This window comes from Grammomys surdaster, unplaced genomic scaffold (assembly GCF_004785775.1).
Source record: "Grammomys surdaster isolate TR1022 unplaced genomic scaffold, NIH_TR_1.0 125769, whole genome shotgun sequence".
Lineage (NCBI taxonomy): Eukaryota > Metazoa > Chordata > Mammalia > Rodentia > Muridae > Grammomys > Grammomys surdaster.
Genome location: NW_021620600.1, coordinates 82,227 through 96,692, shown reverse-complemented (window position 1 = coordinate 96,692; position 14,466 = coordinate 82,227). Strand labels below are relative to the sequence as shown.

Below are 14,466 nucleotides of genomic sequence, written 5' to 3'. Positions count from 1 at the left end.
TGCTCACACAGCAGATATGCAGTGCCCACACAGCAGATATGCAGTGCTCACATAGCCAAGAGCTCTGCTCACCAAAGAACAAATGAGCATTCTACACACACTTGTAGGGTGTGAACAGAATCCTCCATTGCAGCTGGGCTTTGGTAACTTTGTGGGTTCTTCTTTCTTACCCTTCCTCCTCTCCTTCAACCCCCTAACACCAAATAGGAGAGAGAAAAGGATAGAGGGAAAAGGGAGTGACAATATCATTAAACTACTTCCTGCTGATTAAGGGCATCGAGTTCCTTGGGGCAAGATGATCTTCTCCATCAGGATATCTAATTTCTTCTTGTTTCTTCTTTGTGCACGGCTGCTTAACAAACCATAACTAACAACCAACAACCACCCAGCCTCTCGGGGTTCTAGCATTTATAGACCCTCTGAAGAGTCCCCAGAATTCCAAATGTCACACAGTCATAGAAACTATCTCCTGCTGCCAAAATCATGTCCCTGCTAGAGCACAAGGCAAATCATAGTCACCTGCTGTGGACAATCTGAAGCAGCCACATATCCCACACTAGGGACTAAAACAAAAACATATTCTTATACTATTTCTGTGTTTTTCAAATAAACCAAAACTCAATAATTGTCATTATATTCCATCACACACATAGTCACAGTTTGTTTGATTTTTTTCCCCCAGATAGGGTTTCTCTATGTAGCCCTGGCAGTCCTGGGACTAGTTCTGTAGGGTTGGCCTCGAACTCAGAGATCCTCCCAAATGCTAAGATTACAGACATACACTATAACACCCAGCTTTTCCTTTTTTTTTTTTTTTTTTTCATCTCAAGTTGATTTGGAACTCCTGGCAATTCTCCTGCCATGGTCTTCTGTGTGTTGAGGTATGTGCCACCATACCTTGTCAGACATACGTCACACACAGAACATGATTGCCACTCACATATACATAATAGGAATGCTATTACACACAAGCTCATGCATGTGCCCAGGCCTGCCCCTCTAGCCTGGTTGACTGGTGTCTCAGCGTGGATCACAGGGATAGGGAATAAGTGGATGTGGGCCCAAGTGCTTTGCAGGTTGAAACCCAGTAAACCATCATGGCAGCGGCCAGCAGCAGCCAGACTTGCAGGGATGAAGGGTAAAGGCAGCTTCTCCAGGAGGTGACAGCTAAGCTGTCTCCCACAGGTTGTGCCTGGGGCTTGGGGTTTTGAAATAAACCTCCCTTGAAGATACAGAAGTGCCCAAGTTGAAGACAGAATTGCAGTAGATAGTGAGTTCATAATAACTGGGAGGAACTGACAGGGCAGCTCAGTGGTCAAGAGCACTATCTGTTCTTGTAGAGGCCCTGGCTTCAGTTCCCAGGACTCACACCAGAAGTTCACAACTCTCTGTAACACCAGTTCCAGAGGATCTGCTGCCCCCTTCTGGCCTCTGTGTGTACTGAACGTACACATGCATATACCCATACACACAGAGAGATACACACAATTTAAAATAATGTATTATTTATTTTTACAAATCAGTAACAATGTATCTTTTTATACTCTTTAAAGAGATTTGTTTATTCTTATATGCGCTGGTGTTCTGCCTGCATGTCTGTGTGAGGGTGTCAGGTCCTCTGAAATTGAAGTTACAGACAACCGTGAGCTGCCACATGGGTGCCGTGGATTGAACCTGGGTCATCTGGAAGAATAGTCAGTGCTCTTAACTTACTGAGCCATCTCTCCAGCCCCAATAGTATAATTTTTAAAAAGAAGACCAAGTCAAAGTTACACCTCATCAGAGTGTTGTTAGGGACAATTGTAGGCTCATAGGCATAGGCAGTCCAGGACCCAAACCTGGGGTATGGCACCAGCCACAGTGAGCGAGGTCTTTTTACATCAGTTAACACAAAACAATTCTTATATCCTAGCTTCATCTAGGCAGCCCCTCACTGAGACTTTCTTCCCAGGAGATTGTAGATTGTGTCACATTAACAGTTTTAAAACCCAGGTAGTGTAGATCTCTGAGTCTGAGGCCAGCCTGGTCTACAAAATGAGCTCTAGGACAGCCAGGAAGCCAGGACAGTCAAAGAAACCCTGTCTTTAAAAACCAAAACAAATAAAAAGCAATTAAAACCGATCAACACATACAGGTTTTCATAAAATGATCTCAGATCGTTTAAAACGAAACCTAGTAGGTAATCGGTAAATTGCGTGGATGAGATCACTGATTCACTTAGACCTCTCTACCAGCTTCCACTCTGGTCTCCATCATGGCCTCCCCTCTACTCGGGACATCGTCTTAATCCTGGCCCTAGCGTCAAACTCGCTCCCCTTTCCCACCAGGTGCACGAGCTGGAGCGAGCCCGCAGGGTGGCTGAACAGGCAGCCAGTGACCTGCGAACACAGGTGACAGAATTGGAGGATGAACTGACAGCCGCAGAGGACGCCAAGCTGCGCCTGGAGGTGACTGTGCAGGCCCTGAAGGCTCAACATGAGCGCGATCTGCAGGGCCGAGATGATGCCGGCGAGGAGAGGCGGAGGCAGCTAGCCAAGCAGGTACTGTCAGGCAAGAGCTGCAGTGCGCCTGCGCCACCCCGGCCCGTGCAAGTGGGAAGGGAGTTCTATTCTGTGATCATTTTCACCAGGGTCCACTTGCTGTCCACTCCTACCCAGAGAGCCACCTTCCTGCTCTGCCAGGAGGCAGGGACACACCCGTGCCACGGCGGGCATATCAACTTTCCTTAACACAAACCATCCACCAAGCATGGTGTGCAGCCTCAAGTACGCACCCACCTCCAAGTCTCACTGTCAGCCTAAGTGACATGCCAGTGTCGCTAGAAGTTTCCTTAAGAAGTTTAAGTAGACTTTTACCCTTGATAAAAGGGGCATGGAATGACCATAGAAAGGATTCCAGTCCAGTTTGGTAAACCATTGAGTTGACTGGGACTTGCTTATAGCAGTGAGAGTGACTTCAGGCTGCACACGTTGCAAATGACTCCGCTAAAAAGCCTGCTCTCCCTCAGCGAGTGCTTACTACTGTGTGACCTCGGGGAGGGGAGCTTTTGAATGTTATAAAGGAAATAGATATAAAACAGAGCAGGAGGGAAGAGGCCAGGAGGGACCAAAAAGGCCAAGGTAGGATGAGTCACAGAGGAGGAATCTGGGTGCCTGACCTCTAACCTCTCTGACTCTGCCCCCAGCTGAGAGACGCAGAGGTAGAGCGGGATGAGGAACGGAAGCAGAGGGCACTGGCTATGGCTGCCCGCAAGAAGCTGGAGTTGGAACTGGAGGAGTTGAAGGCACAGACATCTGCTGCTGGGCAGGGCAAGGAGGAGGCTGTGAAGCAGCAGAGGAAGATGCAGGTGAGGGGGGGAGGGCTCAATGGTGGGAGGGGCCAGGGATCGGGGTCGGAGGTCTGGCCCCATCGCCTTCACCGCAGCAGTAGCTGGATTAGCTAGCGGCTTCGGAAAAAGCTGGCCTCTGATGTGTATTCGTTCTTTTTTATCTTTGCATTTTATTCATTTTAGATGTTAGACTTTGAAATCTAAGCTCGTCATTTAATTGGATAATAAATTTAGTGCCACTGAAGATGGAACCTAGTTCCTTGAATAATGCTCTTTCGGGGATTCTAAGCGTGGGCTTTACCGACGAGCCACGCCCCCGCCCTTCACTGGGGGATTCTAGGCAAGGGCTCTACCATGAACCACACTCCCAGCCCATACTAGGATATTTAAACCGACAGGTGCCTGTAGTGTATTACTATGGGGCAGCAGTCAAAAGGGTCAGCCAGTTCATGCATCCAGAGAAAGGTTCCCTTGTTTAACGCCTTCGTCAGACATGTAATAGTAACTTTTACCACTATAGCCCATCTTCTTTATCACTGGCCCCTCAAAGTAGTGCTGGACTCCCCGTGGGTGGAGAAAGTTTGTGTTGGCCTCTCCTCACACTCCCAGGCAGTGGCCACGGAGCCACAGGCTAAATATTCTATTCTGGCTCTCTTTAAGAAGAGACTAACTAAGGTTTAGAGAAGGATGGAATTGGCCCAAAGGGACACAGCACGCACAGGCTCTGGGGCAGACAGTGGGATCTGCGCTGGCCCTGCTTGCCCTGGCCCTGCTTGCAGGTTATGAGCTCCCTCAAGGGTGGGGTTTCTGGACGCAGCTTAACTAAGCCCCCACCTACCCAGGCCCAGATGAAGGAGCTGTGGCGGGAGGTGGAGGAGACGCGTAGCTCCCGCGAAGAAATGTTTACCCTGAACAGGGAAAGTGAGAAGAAGCTCAAGGGGTTGGAAGCTGAGGTGCTGCGATTGCAGGAGGTAAGATGTGGGCAGGGCCTAGTGGGAGGCCCCGGCGCGGGGCGTGGGTGTGGCTTAACTGGAGGCCCTGGAGGGGCGGGGCTTAACTAAAGGTCTTGGAGGATGGGCGGGGCTTTTCAGGAGGTCTTGGGAGGGGAGACTTTGGAAGTAGGCGCGGCTCCTGTGCCTGCTGCCTTCCCGAGTTGGGAATCTTGACCTGGGGGCTATTGGGAGTCAGAGCAGGAGCTGCCAGGGCCGGTCCTATAAAGATGAGGAAGAAGTCAGGGGCAGGAGGCTGAAGGGAAGAAAAGTCTGGGGCCCAGGGGTGACATAGGAGAAGGCACAGTCGGGTAGGAAGGAGATGTGGATCGCATGGGGGTAGGAGAAGGCTCAGTGATGAGAGACATGGAGGAGGAGCATTGGTGGCCAGCGCTAAGAAGAATCCTCCCATAAGGGCGAGAATCACAGGCTCACAGTCAGCAGGAAAAGGCCAAAGGACAGAGAAGGATTAATACCAGTGTCTTGACCCCTCACCCCTCTGCTCTTGACTTGTCCACGTAGGAACTGGCTGCCTCAGACCGAGCCCGGAGGCAGGCCCAGCAGGACAGAGATGAAATGGCGGAGGAGGTGGCCAGTGGCAACCTTAGCAAGTGAGTGTCCTGGGGCCGTGGGCTGTGGGCCGGGCATGCTCCTCTCGCTGGCCTACCCTCTGAAGCCACACCTTACCCTCTAGGGCAGCCACCCTGGAGGAGAAACGGCAGCTGGAGGGGCGACTGGGCCAGTTGGAAGAGGAGCTGGAGGAAGAACAGAACAACTCGGAGCTGCTCAAGGACCATTACCGAAAGCTGGTGCTGCAGGTGGGCAAGGCAGGCAACCCCTGCCAGCCAGATCCACCCCTCCCCCACCGCAGTCTTCAGGAGCTCTCTTATTCATTCATTTGGTATGAGGGCCTTTGATGTGAGTTTTGAGGGATGAAGAGGCGTTCGTGAGTCAGGAAGGCTGGACTCATTGATTCATCAAGCAATTCTGAGGTCTCTCAGACAGACTTGAAACAGTAATTAAGTGAACCATCAAAGTGTGGCAGCTCAGCTGTAGTCTCAGAATTTTCCAGAGTCAGGGGAATTGTCACAGGTTCAAGGCCAGCCAGGGCTACAAACACTGATGGATGGCTTCACACCTCGTCTATTCAAGTCAGGAGAGAAAACGTCATCGCTTTGGGTGGAAGTATAGGGTTCTGATTGTCAGCCTCCCAGCAATAACCTCATACTGGCCGTGAAGTCACAGCAATCCTCCTGCTGTAGCCTTCCATGTTCTTGCAAAACCAGACCAGGCCCATGGTTGTTTAGCCTTATGTGTATGGTTCCTCTCCTTTTTCCAGTGTTTGAGGTGGGGGTCTTCTGATACCCGGGAAATCTTTATGTAGCCTGACAATCCCCTTGTACTCCTGATCCCCTTGATGACAGGCATGTGCCACCAAACCAGATAGATTATGCTGTACAGGGAAGCCAGGGCTCCTTGTATACTAGGCAAGCCTCTACCAACTGAGTTTTTGCCAGTCCTATCACCATTTTCATTTACAATTATAATTGTAAAGGCTAAAGGAGGGCTGCTGGCCTCAAGAATGTACCCTTGGGGGCGGAGATGCGAAAATCTTTAATCAGCCTGGGCTGAAGTGTCTTCCGCTGCCCTGTGATTTCCGAGCAAGCTGAGGGTGTCAAGGTGCTATTATTAGGGCCAGGGCCAAGTCTACACATCTGCCAGCTGCTATGAATGGAGGCTTCATTCCTCAGACGACCTCTCACAGGTCTCTGCTGCCTGTGCTACCTAAGGCTCAGACTCTCTGGTGGGAGGGGCCAGAGCCTGCCTCCTTCTCCTGGGCTCTGCAGGTGACCCTGGTACAGAGGAGAGTGTGAAGGGCTTGAAATAGTGCAGTTCACAGCCACAGATTTAGAGCATTTAAACAAGTTTGTGACCATCTCTGGGACTCACTAAAATAGCAAAGCTGAACCTGGCTGTGGTGGCGTGTGCCACCATCCCAGCATCTGGGGGACCTGGCTGTGGTGGCATGTGCCTGCCATCCCAGCATCTGGGGGGGTGGAGGCAGGAAGATCGGGGGTTGGGGGGAGGAATAGGTCATCTTCAGTTGTATTGGGAGTTTTAGGTCAACCTGAGTTGACCGTATCTCAAACATGAGACCCTATCTCAAAAAATGTTAAGACTACATTTAGATAGATTGAAATAATTTTGAGTACATATAAATAAGTTTAAAAGATTCTTGGTCATTAAAAAGTAAAGGGTGTGGTCTGGTGAGGATCGTCTTTCTTGGGCTTGTTACAGTGCTGTTGTTGACTTTTTCATACCACCAGACTCTGTGCTATGCATTTAACAGCCAGGAGCTCAACTCGTCCCAGGAGGTTCCTGGTGTTGCTACCAGCTTCATCACAATGTCCCATCTCCTTTCTGGCTGCAGGTAGAGTCCCTCACCACAGAGTTGTCTGCTGAACGAAGTTTCTCAGCCAAGGCTGAGAGTGGAAGGCAGCAGCTGGAGCGGCAGATCCAGGAACTGCGGGCCCGCCTGGGTGAAGAGGATGCCGGAGCCCGAGCCAGGCAGAAAATGCTGATCGCTGCTCTTGAGTCTAAATTAGCCCAGGCAGAGGAGCAGCTGGAGCAGGAGAGCAGGTAAGGATGGAGGATGCTTTGCCATGGAAGTAACTCCAGTCCATGGAGAGTACCATTTATGCAACAGTATCGCAGCTAGCTACTTCTGTGTAACAAAATGCCCGAAAACTTACCACTTTAAAAGACATTTATTGTTCTGAATATTGTTCTAGCTAGTAGATCCTTTTGTGCTAGGCTTGGTTGGCCTGTCTGTGTATCTTTTATGATGGGAGAGTTAGCTACATGGTTTTGCTTCCTTGGGCTCATGCACATGTAAAGCCTTGCCCAGGATGACTAGATTAACTTGGTTCTGTTCCATGTGGCCTCTCACCTTCCAGCAGGCTAACTCAGGATTGCCTACATGGCAGAGTTGGGGTCTGAAGAATAAGGGGGCACTGTCAGTAGCTTCTAGAGGCTTGGAGCTTGCACCGTGACACTTTAACCATAAGCAGAACAAGTCTTGGGATAGCTCGAGTCTACAACCATGTGGGAGTAGCTTCTTCAGTCACATACCAAGGGTGTGGGGACAGGAAAGATCGAGAACTCATCCCCCACCCCAATCAAACCATCACAAAAAGGAATGTCTTTTTCTTATATAAAAAGATGCTAGGCTCTGGGTCAGTGTCTGTATTTCCCCCATGGTCACACAATGACTTAGCACCTCATAGTTAGAGCCACACATACTCAAGGTTAGAGCCAAGAAGCCAGACTAGAGTGATGGCTCAGGGGTTAAATTACATGCTGTGAAGTGGGAGAACCTTAGCTCGAAACCCCAGCACCCACAGAAAAGCTAGACATGGTAGTGTGTGTCTATGATATAACATTCCTGCAGCAAGATGGGAGGAAGAGGCGGGGGAATCCTGGGAAGCCTGCTGGCCAGGTAGCAGTGTGTACACGACAGTGAACTAAGAGACCCGCCTCAAACAAGGTGAGAGGTAGGACTGTGCTGAAGTTGTCCCCTGACACACACACCCCCGTCCTAGCTTTATTTCTGTTGCTATGGCAAACACCTTGACAAGATCAACATAAGGGAGAAAGGGCTTATTCAGCTTGTAAGCGACAGTCTGTTGTTTTGCACACATGGGGAGGCAGGAGCCTGAGGCAGCTGCTCACAGCCACAGTCCAGCATGCCTTTGCTCAGCTCAGCTTCTCTTTTACACAGTTCACCCAAACCCAGGGAGAATGCTACTCACGTGCAGGCTGGGTCTTCCCACATCATGTAACAGTCAACACAGTCCCCACAGGCATTACAGCCCAGCCTGAGCTAGCTACTTCTTCATGGAGACTCTCCATTTGACTGATTCTGTGTTGTCTCAAGTTAATCAGAAATAATTCTCAAGCCAGGCTGGCAATGTGCTTCGCGCCTTTGATCACAGCATCCAGAGGCAGAGGCAGGTGGACCTCTGAGTTTGAGGCTAGCCTGATCTACATGGAAAGTTTCAGGTTAGCCAAGGCTGCACAGTGAGATCCTGTCCCATAAAACAAAACAACACAACACCACCAAACAAAAAAAACTAATGAAACAAAAGAAAACATGAACTGAGGGGTCCCTGCAGGAGTCAGACAGGGAAGCACACCATGAAAAAAGATGAAAGCGAGGGCTGGAGAGATGGCTCAGCGGTTAAGAGCACTGACTGCTCTTCCAGAGGTCCTGAGTTCAAATCCCAGCAACCACATGGTGGCTCACAACCATCTGTAATGAGATTGGATGCCCTCTTCTGGTGTGTCTGAAGACAGCTACAGTGTACTCGTCAATAAAATAAATAAATAAATATTTAAAAAAAAAAAAAAAAAGATGAAAGCGAAAACCTGCCTCAGATTGACTTTGTCAACCTGGATCAGACTTTGGGGAGTCTGATGCCATGCCACACGGCTCTTTGTCAGCTTATTTAAAACATAGTACAGTTTGGGAAAAAGTTGTCAGGCAAGAATCATTCCTACTCCAGGTGCACAGTAAAGCTTAAGGCGTGACTTAGAAGTCCCTAACAAGCCGGGCGGTGGTGGCGCACGCCTTTAATCCCAGCACTTGGGAGGCAGAGGCAGGTGGATTTCTGAGTTCGAGGCCAGCCTGGTCTACAGAGTGAGTTCCAGGACAGACAGGGCTACACAGAGAAACCCTGTCTCGAAAAACAAAAAACAAAACAAAAAAAATTTCCCTAACAAAGCATCTGTGACCACGAGGGAGGGCTTTACAGTTAAAAGACCAAGGATCTAGTGTGGTCTCTGACCAATACCATAGAGGTCAACCGGCCATAAAGTACGTGTGACATCTTCCCCATGGATGGGTTTACCAGGGATCTCAAGAGAATGGTCTAGCGAAGGAACGTCTGGGATAATCCCCCAGGGGATTTGGGTGAGGTATACCTCTATAGCAAAAGATGTGGGTGAGGTCTCCCACCACAGATAACAAGAGGGTCACCAGGAAGTTAACAAAATCCACCCCCAGCCTTCTGGAAAGGAAATCAGGCATTTCTGTGTGCTTACATTTCTGGTTTCACTAGTGATTTGTGTGCACAAGGACCTTTGTGCCCCCAACAGTCAACCAAGAGATTAACATTTTTTAGAAAGGACTAATAAGGTGGCTTAGTGAACTTGCTACCAAGTTCTGAACAGAGTTCCCAAGACCCAGGTGGCGGAAGGGGAGACTCAACTGCAAGTTGTCCTCTGACCTCCATCACACATGGTATGCACATGAGCACACACACAAATGTAAACAAATGAATGAAGCAGGAGGCAGTGGCAATACAGGCTGAGTTTCCTGTCAGTGAACCTCCCATAATACCTGTCAAGAGACACTGCACTCATCAGATTCATCACTAAGCCTGACACATAAGGAACGTCTGGTGGAGCCCCCCCCCCCCCCCGGCTGTTGAGACATCACGGGACCACAGCACCAACAGTTTGTTGATGCCTGGCTGCCATGTATATAGATGCCCATGGTCCTTATGTGATGTATAGAAAAACAGATCAGACAGGCTTGTCTGCCTATGATTCCTGATTTCCAATTTGGCATTTCCACCTCAGTATGGAGGACATTTGAATTGCTCTGTATCCAGTGGCAGGTTGGGGCTAGGCTCAGTGGGTAGAGTGCTTGCCTGGCATGCACAAAGCCCTTGGCTTCATACCCAGCACTGCATAAACAAACTGGGTATGATGGTGTGTGGCATATCTGTCATCTCAGCACTTGGGAAATGTAGGCAAGAGGATCAGGAATTCAAGGTCATCCTTGGCTACATAACAAGTTGGAGGCCAGCCTGGGCTACAGGAGACCCTGTCACACAACCATCAATATCACAGGAGACATTTTAGGAGCATTAGCTGTTTTGCAGCCATTGTCTGGCTGAGTGTGAGGCAACTGAAGGTAGGAAAGAGGGAAGAGACCCAAGGATGGAACAGCCACCCACAATGCTGTGGTGACAGAGAGTTTCCTGGGCCACCACCTTTTCTTCTTTTTAGGGAACGCATCCTCTCTGGCAAGCTAGTACGCAGAGCTGAGAAGCGGCTGAAGGAGGTGGTTCTTCAGGTGGATGAAGAACGCAGGGTGGCTGACCAGCTCAGGGACCAGGTGAGCAGATGGCATCACCACAAATGTCAGTAGGATCAAACCAGGAAATAACAGCTACCCTGGCCTGACATGTGGCTCAGTGCGTCATCCCAGTCATGGTGGAAACTGAGGCAGGAGGATTTCTATGACTTCCAGGATAGTCTATGCTACAGTGAGAGGCCCCTTCTCAAACCAGCAGCAACAATAAAAAATATCCTGTATGTAGTCTGTAGATGACAGAGCCTAGATGTAACTACTACAGATGTATGCCCAGGCAGAATCTCTGTGTCCTTAAAAGCTCAGCTATGCCTTGTTTACTATTCATTACATAAATGATTATTGAGCATGGCCTTTGTGCCAGGCACATTGCAAGGCATTTGTAGTAAGGTGCTGGTCCAGAAGGTCCTAGCCCTCACAGGGGTAACATTACTGGCCTAGGAAAACTATTATACATACAACCAGACAAAGATAATGCCAGACTCGGGTCAGGGCTGTGAAGAAAAAGAATGAAGATACAGGAATGGAGAGCCTTGTCCAGACTGGATGTTGGGAAGGGCTAAGGAGGGGACATTTGAATTAAGACCTTACAGGGGAGGTCTTAGCCAGATGTAAAGAGCAGGAAGTTCAAAGGCCCAGAGGAAATTAAATGAGCAGAATGAATCAGTATATCTAGAGAGAATATAAGAAATGAAGTTGGGATTGGAGATACGGCTCAACTGGTGGAGTGCTTAGCTAATATGCCAAAGACCTTGGTTTCCACCCAGCAGTGCACATGGGAGATGAAGGCAGGACCATCAGAAGTTCATCTCTAAAGGTCATCTTTAGCTCCATATTGAGTTCAAGGCCAGCCTGTGCCACATGAGACAAATGAAGTCACATGATAGTGTTCTTACCCTGGAGAGAGATGGCAGTGTCTGTGCAGATTAAGGTGAATACAGTGTGGTCACTGACTTCGTCAGAGACATGTACGTGAGGAAGACTATGTCAGGGCTGGCCTTAGTTAGGGCAGTCTTGGGGAGCTGATGGAGAGAGAGCTATGAGGGTTGGGGTAGCTCTGAGTGCACTAGCACTCCTTCAATGCAGTCACATGACTTTCAAATAGCCACGTGTTTATACCAGGCAGAGCACTGTCAGCCCAAGGAACTAGTTCCACCAGGCCAGTGTGTTTATCAGTGAGTGTTTACGTGTTCCACCAGAGAGTTTATCAGGGTCACTTACAGGAACATGGGTCATAGACACCAAAACCCCCCACCCCACCCCAGCATGAGTGATGGCTCACAAACACTGCAGCCCCAGAGGCCCACTCCTCTCAACTTCCTGCCTGCCTCCTAAAGGATCTTGCATTCCAAAGACCACGGGCCATGGGGTAGGAGTAGGGTGTAACAGATCTCACTGAGGTCTGGAACTCTCTGAGCCTTGTGGGATTGCTAACAGCCCCTTCACTCTTGCTCAGCACCAACCTGTCTTGTGCATATTTTGTCGCCAAAACTGAAGGTCTCTCAGTAGGTCACTACTGCTATTCCACCCCAAGATGACCCTGGCCTTGCAAAGGAAAGACTAAGGCAGGGTGGAGGCTGGTGTGGGGAGCACAGGGCGTGTAGCAGTAGGCATTGAGGACATCATAGGATTGATCTGGCTCTCTCCACTCAGCTGGAGAAAAGCAACCTCCGGCTGAAGCAGCTCAAGAGGCAGCTGGAGGAGGCAGAGGAAGAAGCGTCGCGGGCACAGGCTGGCCGGAGGCGTCTGCAGCGGGAGCTGGAGGATGTCACTGAGTCTGCAGAATCCATGAACCGGGAGGTGACCACGCTGAGGAACAGACTCCGGTAAGCTACCCACTTGCTGGTACCACCCTGGAGAGGAGTGCAAGACCTGGCCTAGATGGCCTGCACACGGATAGGACCCTAGGGAGCGGAGGAGGCTGTGGCCTCCCTGTCTTCCCACCTGTGCTTTGCAGTCTTGCCCAGGTGCCATCTGCACTTCTCTGCCCATTTACCAACCTTGGATCGCAGCTTTTCCTGTCCCCATCTTACCCTTTCTCCATCGGCATCTTTGTCCCTGCCTCTCTCACTTGTACATTCTCCTCCCACAGGCGTGGCCCACTTACTTTCACCACACGAACTGTGCGCCAGGTGTTCAGGCTGGAAGAGGGCGTGGCTTCTGACGAGGAAGAGGCTGAGGGAGCAGAGCCTGGTTCTGCACCAACCCAGGAGCCTGAGGCTCCGCCCCCTGCCACACCCCAATGATCCAGTCTGTCCTAGATGCCCCAAGGACAGAGCCCTTTCCAGTGCCCCTCCTGGTTTGTACTTTGAAATGACACTGTCCTCTGGTATTTTCTGGCATTGATGAATCCTACTGGGACCCCAGGACCCCTGCTTACTGGGGACCCCAAATCAAGGCCCCAAACCAAGAAGCTGGGTGAGAGGCTAGGATGGTCTCTTGTTAGAGAAACAAAATTGATGTTGTTTTGTTAGAGAAACAAAACATGGATGTCAAGGATGTCCTATCTACTCTTGTTTGCAGCAGGCCTGTCCCCTGGAGAGGGCAGGCAGGGTGCTTCTGTCCCCTCCCAGTATCTTCCCCTCTTTTTTTTGGGGGGGGGTCTCTGTGTGCTCATAGGGTAGTGCTCATGGTCCCTCACGCTCCACAAACTAAAGAAATAAACTGGCTGGACCCTTCACCACGGCTTTGTTCCTAATTGGGAACCAGAGCATGAGAGCCTGCTTCAGTATCTGAATATATGAACGCCTTCCTAGGAACAGGCTGTTTACCGTACCGTAGAAATGAAAGGTGTCTTACTATATGCTAGGCAAACCAGTGTGTCCTCAGCATCCTTGAGCATTGCTCAGAGTGAGACACATCTTCCTAGCCCTTTCAGAGTAGTAGAAACAGGCTCAGACAGGCTGAGCTTAGCCTCCAGACACTCGAAGTCTGAACCAGGATCCAAGCCACACACAGTCTGGCTTTAGGGTTGGTAATTCACAAGTAAAGACAGAGTTTTTACATCCACCTTTCACACCCACACTCTCTCTGTATCCTCGGGCTCCAGGGCACAAACTCATGCTCTCCTATATTCCAGTTAAGAGGGCTGTTCATTTGTTATCAAGGAAACCAAGGAGACGGTTGCTGAAGTACCCAAGGATGCCAAAAGATGAGTTCCCAGGAGCTGGAGTTTCTGGGCACTGAGTACAGGAACTGGAGTTACTGGGCACTGACTACAGAACTCCAGTCCGCTACAAGATCAGCAAGGGCTCTGAATGGCCGAGCCATCTCTCTAGACCCCTCCACATGACTTTTTTTGAGACAGGTTCTATCTTTGAAACCTATTTCACCAACTGGCTAAATTGGGCTGTAGATAGATATGTCGGTCCACCTCCTCAGTACTCTGACTACAGAGGTACTATGCCATGCTGAACTTTGGGTTCTAGGATTGAACTCATGCTTAACCAACCAAGCCAGTTCCTTAGTGCTCCGCTGCCGTCTTTGTAACTTTTGTTGTTTTATTTTTGTAGCTCTGGAAATTGAACCCAGAGCCTGCCTCAAGCTCTTCTGCTGCTGAGCCGTACCAGTGTCTCACTGGGGGATTCTGGAAAACTTTATTCCCAGCCCTTTTTTTTTTTCCTTTTTTCACCATTTTCCCCACCTTAACCTCTTGAGAGGGGTGATAGGCCAGTACCACACAGCCCAGTTCCACCCACACTTGAAGCTCCCTAGGTGCACCCCAAACTCAATGAGAAAAGCCACTTGTAAATGAAAAGGAATCATTTATTGGGCTGGGGAGTGGGGGGGCAGGTGGGGAGGGGCATGACACTGTTTCTTTGTGGGGGGAGGATTGACATGCGGCAGCTTCTGCGTGGGTGGTTCATGCACCCTGGGTGGGCGTGGGGGAGGCTTGGGGGAGGAGCCTGCTGACTCCATCCTCCCTGCCTGCGGGTGGGTCAGGAAGACCCGCCATTAGCACCAGAGTTGCAGACCTCCCCTCCCCCAGA

The 14,466-nt window shown here is 50.0% G+C and overlaps 1 protein-coding gene across 2 annotated transcripts in view; it reads left to right on the top strand.

Moving 5' to 3' along the window:
• Myh14 (myosin heavy chain 14) overlaps nucleotides 1–13,157 on the top strand; it is a 57,848-nt gene extending 44,691 nt beyond the window's left edge. For both annotated transcript variants that reach the window (XM_028788834.1, XM_028788833.1), the window contains 9 exons: nucleotides 2,328–2,540; nucleotides 3,185–3,346; nucleotides 4,171–4,299; nucleotides 4,840–4,928; nucleotides 5,012–5,135; nucleotides 6,749–6,957; nucleotides 10,393–10,501; nucleotides 12,131–12,303; nucleotides 12,570–13,157. In XM_028788834.1, coding sequence (XP_028644667.1) covers nucleotides 2,328–2,540; nucleotides 3,185–3,346; nucleotides 4,171–4,299; nucleotides 4,840–4,928; nucleotides 5,012–5,135; nucleotides 6,749–6,957; nucleotides 10,393–10,501; nucleotides 12,131–12,303; nucleotides 12,570–12,723 — 1,362 coding nt within the window. In that variant the 3' untranslated portion in view covers nucleotides 12,724–13,157. The remainder of the gene's footprint in view (nucleotides 1–2,327; nucleotides 2,541–3,184; nucleotides 3,347–4,170; nucleotides 4,300–4,839; nucleotides 4,929–5,011; nucleotides 5,136–6,748; nucleotides 6,958–10,392; nucleotides 10,502–12,130; nucleotides 12,304–12,569) is intronic.
• Nucleotides 13,158–14,466: the final 1,309 nt, after the last annotated feature.